At 41.1% G+C, this 9,913-nt stretch overlaps 1 protein-coding gene across 3 annotated transcripts; it reads right to left on the bottom strand.

Moving 5' to 3' along the window:
- Positions 1 to 5,915: 5,915 nt before the first annotated feature.
- On the bottom strand, positions 5,916 to 9,904 carry LOC136442234 (RING finger protein 151-like). Of its 3 annotated transcripts, none has more exons than XM_066438990.1 (6): positions 9,735 to 9,904; positions 9,082 to 9,190; positions 8,844 to 8,890; positions 8,395 to 8,461; positions 7,881 to 8,040; positions 5,916 to 6,975 (listed from the first exon to the last, which is right to left on the bottom strand). In XM_066438990.1, exons 1-6 carry the CDS (start codon positions 9,797 to 9,799, stop codon positions 6,812 to 6,814), a joined length of 612 nt encoding a protein of 203 aa, XP_066295087.1. In that variant the 5' UTR covers positions 9,800 to 9,904; the 3' UTR covers positions 5,916 to 6,811. The 3 variants fall into 3 exon arrangements, with proteins under 3 accessions (XP_066295087.1, XP_066295089.1, XP_066295088.1); XM_066438992.1 differs by lacking the exon at positions 5,916 to 6,975 and adding an exon at positions 7,001 to 7,139; XM_066438991.1 differs by lacking the exon at positions 5,916 to 6,975 and adding an exon at positions 7,179 to 7,294.
- Positions 9,905 to 9,913: the final 9 nt, after the last annotated feature.

Genomic DNA, 9,913 nt, shown 5'->3' with positions numbered 1-9,913 from the left:
TAGGTTTCACAAATCTATCGAGTTGCTTGAGTAACTGTCATCTTGCCAAAGACTGAAGACTGTTGTCTCAGACTTAAGATCGCTATCTCGACCTCCCCATTTCCTTAAAGAGGACGAATCTACCAGCAGACATCGTTACCGTCGCTCGTAGAAGACTTAATGGCTTTAAGACCGCCGCCACTTCCGTCTTAATCGCGACATCATCATCTCTAAGTCCATCAGTGATGTCCGTGCATCAGTCGGTTACATCAAATCACGGCCATGTACCATCAGGCCATGTTGATTGGATTATATGGATGACATCCACGCATGCATCAATTTTGGGCCGTTTCCAACAAAATAAAAGTATTCGACCATACTGTAAATCGTACAAAGCAGCTGCAAAATAGCAAATATATGCCGCGGAAATATATATTTTGGGAAACGGATAGTAATGTAATAGTACATGTACATCAAAGCAAATTCCAAAGTCAAAGAAGAAGATGTCGAAGAAAAAAAAAGAATCCATTACTCGGTAATCTATGTTTTTATTAATTTGTTTAACCTTCCTGACCGCTTAGATTTCATTATGAAGACAGATTTTGTTTTGACAAACAATTTTTTTTCATTCGCACGCTCGCATCAGTTTTGGCCGAGAGAATGTCATCCATATATATATATATATATAATTGACATTAATCAACATTGCCTCACGGCGAGGCGTTGGAGAGGCTACTGGCTAGAGTTCTTAGAGTAACGTACTTATTTCTACGGAAAGTTGTTAATGTTTTCTGCATGGCCTGTTATTTTCACAGAAAGTTGCTAATGGATGGCGCGATGTCAATTTCACAGCAGCAAAGTCGGTTTTATTGAAGTCGCCCGAAAGGCGGAGGGTGTTTGGTTCCGGCACGCCGGGAGCTTAGGTTGGATCAAGTTTGGGGTAACGGTCAAAATGAAGTCGAATCGCTTTAAAAGAAAAGAAGACGAAGAAAAGGGAGGAATAAAGATAAACAGCTATTTGTAGCCTCCGTTGCAGACTTTTTCCGGCTTCTTCTTAATTAAGTTACAGTTTTCTTGTTTTCGGTCAGCAATAAGAAGAAAAAAATGTAAAAGAAAATGGGCAAAAAATATGATAAGGAAACAAATTGATGTAAAAAAAAATTAAACTTCTAAGAAAACAGCCGGAATGAGTCTGTGACGGAGGCTAAGTTATGACTATATGTTTTCCTGTGATAACATTTTTTCACTCTCTAGCTCTATGAATGATCAGAGGGTGTTTGCGTGCCACAGCCGCCATGCCAGTTGGTTTAACGTAGAAGAGGCTGCCATATAACTATGCATGTATATAAAGTCATAAATACATTAATGTTATTACAAATTTACCTGGCAGGTTTAACTACCCATACCCATAGCCCATACTGAGTGCAAGAACCCCATGCCTTAGCTTGAAAGTTGAACTGTAATTTCCAGCACAAATATCGGACCTAGGAATGGCAAAAACTGGGGTTGGACATTCCTTGACAGAGATTGGAGTTAGACGGTCTAAAATGTAGGCCGTAGGTCAAATTTGTGTTGGAAATTACAGTCCCACTTTGTGTCAAAACCCTTCACCTTTTGCCTGAGGCTATTGTATTGACAGGATCATTCTGTCAGCAGTAGAAAAAATTGCACTGCTGACAGGATCAGTAGATTTTTTTTTCTACTGCTGATAGATCATCCTGTCAGTAGCCACTCCCTTGCCTTTTCAGCCTTTCCACCGGCCTTTCGGTGAAGAATATTGAAACGTCCCACCATCGCGTCATTGCTTCCTTAACTTGTTCCCTCACTCATCATCAGAAAGATCGATTGCTGTTAGTTTTGTGTCTCTATCTTATCTAGGGCGTGACGTGTGTTGTATTATGCAGTTAACAAGCGCCGTAAGTAGGGCGTGTCGAGTGTCGTAAATTCACACATTGGCTGCAACAGCCGATACAGAGCACCCTGACTTCCTTGGTTCGTAAGGGCCTGGGCACACTCAAGTACCATCGTCGTACGGTTGGAAACTAGGGGCATTCTTGGATAACTAGCCGTTCACTAGTCGTACAAAATTCAACTGTCTTGTTACCAAAACGAAGCTGTACATGTCGTAGGTCATTCTTGACTGTTTGGTTCTGTCACGGTGCGCTTGGAGATTCCACTGATATAAAAAATTGAACGACGAACTTCGACGAATGTGACCGTGGCGTAACCCTCAATATACGCATACATCTTCTTTTACGCCATTGCCTGAAATAACGTTTTTACCCTATGAGAGACTAGCGTTTACCTATAGCTTTTGGTTAGATGTACAGCCTCGGTGCCCATCAGGAGAACTAATAAAAGAAATATGAAATTGGACAAATTTTCCGTACCAGTAGCCCCACCTACACACCACATGTACTTCCGACCTTCTCTCTAATAACTGACCTTTGATATTTGGGTCAGTAATAAAACACGACAAACCATATGGACTGACATTGATTTCTTAATCAAAATTCAATGCAGACATAATAGTCAATAAAACAATACAAGGCACGGATATTGGCACGTATGCTTTATTACTACTAGTATTCAGTACGGAAATATGTGTGAAATTAGTCCTTACAATTATAGGGATTGAGGGATAGATAAATGAATATCACAAACATGAGATAGATATCTAGATGAACATCGCAAATAGCAGAATCTGCATCCTTTCCTAAAAACGTACAACCTTAAAAGAATTGCGCCTTGCGCATATATTTTGTAGTACCAAAATCAGGTATAAAACATAGCTGCTTTGACGGGATCATGGTTTTGAATACCCAGTTTTGCTTACTTTTGTTTCCGCGCAATAAACATAATCCTACTTCAACACAGAACGCGCGCTCCCGGCTTTTCTTCAGTTTTTGCCCCACAATAAACATAATCCCACGTTAAGGTGGTACACGCTCCCATGTCTCCTTACATGTGTTCTTTAAACGAAATGCCACACACACAAAAAAAATCCAGTTTTGCTTCCTTTTGTTTTCCAACATTTTAAAAACATAATCCCACTTCAACACAAAACATGCGCTTTACTTATTTTCCCTTCATTGTAAACATAATCCCACGTTAGGGCAAAGTACGCTCCCGGGTCTTACTGTAAAAAGTCTTGCTTAAAACAAAAAAATACAATATGGCATTGCTGCTTTTATGAGCTTTTACATGTCCCAATGTTGCTAACTTTTGTTTTCGCATAAAAATAAACAAATCCCACGTTAAGGCAATGTACGCTCTCTGGTCTCCTTACTAATTTTTTAAACGAAATTTGCTTACTATGTTTTCCAACACTAAACATAATCCCACTTCAACTCAGAACACGCGTTCCCAGTTTTACTCACTTCCCCCAACAGTAAACATATAATCCCACGTTAACGCGATACACGCTCTCAGCCGGGCCCAAGTCTCCTTCCTTTTTCCAGACGACGAACGTAATCCCACTTAAACGTGATTCCAGATGACAGCAGGGTGCAGGGGTGCCTCCCGACACACTCCTGTCACGTCACGTTCGTGACAGCCGTTCTCTCTGTTCCGCCGTGCCGAGTACTCAACAGAGCGCACCTCGTGTCTTCATAACCGCGCACGCTCCGCATGGGGACGGCAGCAACACTTAATGGTTTGGGTTGGTCAAGATTTTGAAGCGCCCCAAAAGAAATATAAAACCTCGCTGCTTTGATGGGCTCATGGATTGTGATGTCCCAGTTTTGCTCTTTTTTGTCCTCCCACAATAAATGCAATCCCACTTCAACACAGAACACGCGCTACCGGCTATTCTTACTTTTCCCTCACAGTAAAAGATTATCCCAGAAGCACTCTCCCAAGTCTTCTTCCTTTGTTTTCAAATATCAAAGATAATCCGACTTTAGCGTGATCCCACACGACAGTCGGGTGCAGGGGTGCCTCCCGACACGCGCCTGTCACGTCACATGACAGGCGTTCCGCCGTGCCGAGTACTCAAGAAAGCGAGCCTCGTGTCTTCATAACCCGGGAACGGTAGGAACACTTAAACAAACGTCTGGTGGGAAATACGCGCGTCGTGTCTTCATAACCGCGCACGTCAAAAACACTAAAACGTTTCGTGTTGGTCAAGACTTCGGAGTGCCCAAAAGAAATATAAAACATCGCTGCTTTGATGGGCTCATGGGTTTTGATGTCCCAGTTTTTATTTGCTCATTTTTGTTCCCCCGCACAAGAAAACACAATCCCGCTTAGCACAGACCACGCTCCTAGCTTTCCTCTAGCCTCCATAGCAGGCTCTACCGGGCATTTTTGGGGGGCTTATAATACACCTTTTGCAGCCAGCCCGTAACTATCAGCCAGCCTGAAACCATTTTGCAATACCAATGGAGGCTAGCTTTCCTCATGTTTCCTCCGCTATCGCTTTTTCTTACATTTCCCCCACAGTACAAATAATCCAAGAAGCACGCTCCCATGTCTCATTCCGTTTTTTTTTTTTTCAAATAACAAAGATAATCTCACTTTAACATAATTCCTCGCGGGGACGGCAGGAACACTTACCAGACGTCTGGTGGGAAATAAGGAAACACTCCGGTTCCGGATCAGCGCGTATCTGTTTGACAGGATGTGACGTCGGGAGACGAGGGATCAGATTGGAGTTTGTTATTGAATATAAGTCTAGATACCCTTAAGGTTCTGGTGTAGGGAGTTTATAGATATAGATAACTTTATTGCGAAACAATTGTACAAAGTATGGCTGGTACATAACTACAGTTCTATATATATCTAAGGGCTAATCTACCTAATACAAGAGTGTGTAGCATGGTTTTAGAATGGGTTCTTACAACCATTAGAGGTATTTCTATCGTCTAGGCATTCTTTGAAATATTATCCTACGTATATATAAACCTAACGGCAAAGATATCAAAACCGTTCCGCTGCAGTACCATAACAAGCCGCTACCCCCCCCCCCCATCTAATCATTTGAAGATCTCATCAAGACCAACCCACATACCAAATATCAAGACAATCCACCCAGGCATTCTCGAGTTATCGTGTTCACACACACGCACACACCCGAGAAATATAATCTTCATGGCGAAAGTAATGAAGAGGATTCTATTGAGTTTACTAAACTATCTACGTCACCTAAAGTAACGCCAGGAGATCACATTGTGGCTTGATATTCAATCTGTCAAGCTGCACAGTTCTAATCCAAAGGGAGTTTATCATATTGCTATCAACAAAGTAAAAGTAACTTCGTGAGATAGTATATGTGTAACATAACATAACGCCAAAAGACGCAATATCAAATTACAGCTCGATATTGAATCTACCTGCATAGTTTAATCTCAGGGGGTTTATAATCTTGCCAATAACAATATAAAACACGACAAAATCATCTGCGTGACACAATGTAATGTTGGAAGACACAAGATTAAATTGTATCTTGATAATACATCAAAGTCAATTCCGATAGCTTAATTTTCAGGGGTTTTATCATCTAACTATAAACATAACGAAAACAAGCTACCTGCACATTAAATAACACGAAAATCTGTCGTTCCTTTCTTCAGTTCTCCTTCGAAGATTTTGACAAAAACGCCAATGCAGTACCACTGTCACATACCAGGGGACCCAAAATCGACCCCTGACCTTTGTTTTCCCAACACCTACCCACATACCAAATATCATTACAATCCATCCAGACGTTCTTCAGTTATGTTGACTTCAAGCATGCGGACACACACACAAACAACAACACGCTCAAAACAATATCTCCATGAAAAAATCTCATTTTTCATGGAGATAATAACTTCCTTGACAGTAGTGCTGATGTGACAGCATTAAACGCGAGATAGAACGTCAAAGTCTAAAGCATCAACAAAGTTCTTGACCTCTTCCTTTATAATGTAGTCCAAACCACTCAGAAGCGCCACTTGATTGAAAAGTTCCACAAAAACACATGAGTGGAAGCTTTTATTGCGACAGTTTCCACATGCGCGCACAAACAGGAGATGGCATGCAACTGCCCAATGAGCTGTGATCAAACTGTCCCAACTTCAAGCCGGTCTCAAAGTACGTTTCGATATACATTTGTAGAAGCAAAATTCAATAGTGGTGCTGTGCTATGCATGTGTACAGACGACCCACGAGTTATGTTTGATTCCTGTCACGTTTTATTTCACATTGGGACCAGTGCAAAGCCCATGTCACTAAGTGTTGCCGCGCTGCGTGCCTGCGAAGCTGGTGTTGTTATACTGGCTGTATAGATACAGATCTTTTCGTAGATTACAACGGACTGGCACTTAGCGGAAGTTGCTTTTCTTGTAACTACCAGTAATCCCACCAAAATTCATATTATGGATTTTATGACAAAGGAATTCTATAGTACAATATTAAAACACAATTATTCAAATCACAGACATGCATCATACAATATGACTAATTTGGTCTATTCTCAGGTACCCACTTCTTTTATAGATCCCAACTTATAACTAAAGAAATTTCATGGTTGATCTCTAATGTAACCAGGATTCATTCATCGTTTCTGATCTTAACTAACCATTTTCCAAGTCATTTTCATCAGAAGACATCCTGGTTGCATCTAATGATACGGGAGATACGGCTTTCTTTTCTAAAATAGAGTAATCTGACAGACCTAAACAAACATGAAGGAGAGGGTGGGGCTCCCCCCTCCAACACCCTGCCACAGTAGATAGCATCCCACTGCCCTTACGACCTCAATAATAAGGCTGTGGGACTACCTTTACTTTTACCTTTATACAAACATACATGTACCACATTTAGCCAGAAGTCATTTATCAAACGATTACTACTTTGGTCTGTTCTCCTTATCAAACATGTTCTTGAGCAGATCTCGCTGACTTGCACCGTTCTTAAACAGCCTCATCTTGAGCGAAGGTTTGGGGGGAGACGGGAGTTTGTTCTCCTCATCACTGGTACAGAGGAAGCTGCTGCTGGTGTCTACGGATGAGGCTAGAGAAACATCACAGAAACTGTTACAAACTTTTATATAAATGTACAGCTAAGCTATAAGTAATACAGTGCAATCAATGGTTTTAGCTATTTGGGAGGAGATGGGAGTTTGTTCTCATCATCACTGGTACAGAGGAAGCTGCTGCTGGTGTCTAACGATGAGGCTAGAGAAACATCACACAAAATGTTACAAACTTTTACATAAATGTACAGCTAAGCTATAAGTAATACAGAGCAATCAATGGTTTGGGAGGAGACGGGAGTTTGTTCTCATCATCACTGGTACAGAGGAAACTGCTGCTGGTCTCAAGCGATGAGGCTAGAGAAACAGTAAATAAACATTACAATCTTTGCCACAAATCTGCAGTACACCTACATGTAAATTACATAGGAAATGAGAACTGCTGATGTTTCTATGACCGTCTGTCATCTTCTCCCTGAACTCTGGCAGGTTGGCTGCTACATGTACAAAATTCTGCAGACTTAGAGGTTCTGCAGACTAAATGATGGCAGCAAAAAATAGGACTGAGCCTGCAGCCAACAGTTAACACTACTGCAGAATCCTGCAGTCAGCCAAATGTTCACCAACCTGTAACAGCTGCTGAAGAATTTTGCAGATTGAGAGATGTAAGCTTAAGGTGGCTGCATTTTAATGGGTTAAGGGTTAAGCCTGCAGCCAACAGTACACAATGCTGCTTCCTGACTGCAGAATCCTGCAGTCAGCCACATGTTCACCCACCTGTAGCAGCAGTAGTCTGTCCCGATGCAGAAGGCTGTGGTTCCTCCAGCAAGAATTCGGGCAGGTTGGCTGCTACAGAATTCTTCAGACTTAGACAGTTAGAGGTACAATGATGGCTACAAAAATTCCATTTTGAGCCTGCACCCAACAAAATCCAGTGACCCACCTGTAGCAGCTGCAGCCTGCCCTGATGACGAGGGCTGTGGTTCCTCCAATAGAAACTCCGGCAGGTTGGCGGGGTTGAAGCAGCAGGTTTTCCTGTGGGACGTCAGCAGCTCAAGCTTCCCGATGAACTCACATCCCAGCTTTCTGAATGGACAGGCCACCTGCACAGTTTTAACGAAATAAATAAATGTGTCCATAGATGAATGTTAGACATCAACATAATAAGATAAATATTTAGGCCAAATAACAGTTTGCTCAAGCAACTTGATATGATTTTGGAAACTCATCATATCCAGTTGCTTTAGTTTAACCGTTATTTGGCACAAATGTTTAGGTTGTTTTAAAAATTTCCAGCATAATTGTTAGCCTCCGTTGGCTACATAATTGTGGATCCACTGACTCGAATGACTGCAGTTTTCAATTGTTACAAAACCTTTTGCTACTAATATACTGTACCTCTATAATGGAAAAACAAAGAAAAGAAAAAAAGGAAGAAATTGCAGTCATTTACTCACCATGTGGTCTCCAATAATGTTTGCAAGAATGAAGTCATAGTGGAGGTCCTTTTCTCGAACAGGTCTCCTAGATGTTAGATGAAAAGTTTTGTTTTAATTTACTGAACAATAAGAATTATCTATAGTACATATCTATATAGTATATATGTAAATAAATATATTACCGGTACTAACTCACTAAATTCACTTGTCCTGTCCTTTGCACACACAAATTCAGTTGTTTATGTTCCTTAGCGCCTTTATTTCCCCTTTGTTTTATTTGTACCGGGCACTCGTGTTGTATCTAACCCATGCTCAACTGCTGATAATCTCAGATATGAGGCTAAGAAGTAAAGAAGAAGTACAAAACTGAGACATACAATAACATGTAGTCTACTCTTATAATCAATTTATCTTGTACTGTTAGTTCTAGGGTATCGACAGATGTCCCAGTTGTTGAAGATCCTCACCTGTCTTCAGGACAAGTCTTGCTTGTGCGTAACCAGGCCACAATGCACTGTAAAACAGAATAGTGGTGTTTGAACAAGTACAACGCCGTTAACAATGAGCATGTCTATTCAGTGAATTTGTGACAACCATATACTTGCTCCTTTGATTCATGGTTTTTGTCTATAAACTTGTACAGTGTCCGATATTCATCATGGTGTCAAATTGAGTGAGAAATGTTTTTGTTTTTTGTCTGTTTACCTGTTTACAGTAGCTGTGCCCGCACGGCGCCCGTTGCGGCTCCTTGAAGACGTCTTGACAGATGGAGCAGTAGAGGTGTTCACTTACGGACTCGGGGTTCAGGAAGTACCTGCAACAGGACCAAATAAACGAAATACATGTAGATTCATATTGTAGCAGTAAGATGAGATCATAGTAAGACCTAAGAATAATTGTGTTCACGCACATACATGATACACGCACGCAGGCACGCACACACACACACACACACACACACACACACACGCAAACACACACACGCAAACACATACTAGTACACACATGGATATATTATGATGACATATCGGAGAAAAAATTTTGTTGTTGTTGTTGTCCTCGCTTAACGTCTATTATATCGCTAGACATGCTCTTGGTGCTGGCCTGCTGGGTTTTATCGCATGGTTCAGTTACGAGTCAATTGTCTCTCTAGGTATTTAACTCTTGCCATGGTGACTGAAAAATCATTCAAGGTATTAATTATTCAACCTACGACTACGGGCCGGGTACGAGAGTATCGTATCTGAATAAAAACTTGATAGCCAACGTAGAGTAGAGTAGAGTAGAATTTTCGGTCAGGTAGGACTGTTCCAGTTTAGACCGCTCTTCATTGTTGAATTCCAATTCACTCAACGTACCTTTCTTCTTCCTCTTGATTTGAGTCCACACCTTCTTCGTCCCCTCTTGCTCTCTTCCTCGACATATTTCAGACTAAATATTCGACCTAAAAGTCTTGAAAATAGTAAAATGACAGGTCCAAAACATACAAATGCTTGGGGCTTCTTTCAACAAGTTTGAAATTCGTGCAACTATGTTA

Source organism: Branchiostoma lanceolatum, chromosome 9 (assembly GCF_035083965.1).
Source record: "Branchiostoma lanceolatum isolate klBraLanc5 chromosome 9, klBraLanc5.hap2, whole genome shotgun sequence".
In the NCBI taxonomy this organism is placed as follows: domain Eukaryota; kingdom Metazoa; phylum Chordata; class Leptocardii; order Amphioxiformes; family Branchiostomatidae; genus Branchiostoma; species Branchiostoma lanceolatum.
The sequence above is the reverse complement of the archived record's forward strand: the minus strand, read 5'-3'. Positions and strand labels throughout refer to the sequence as shown.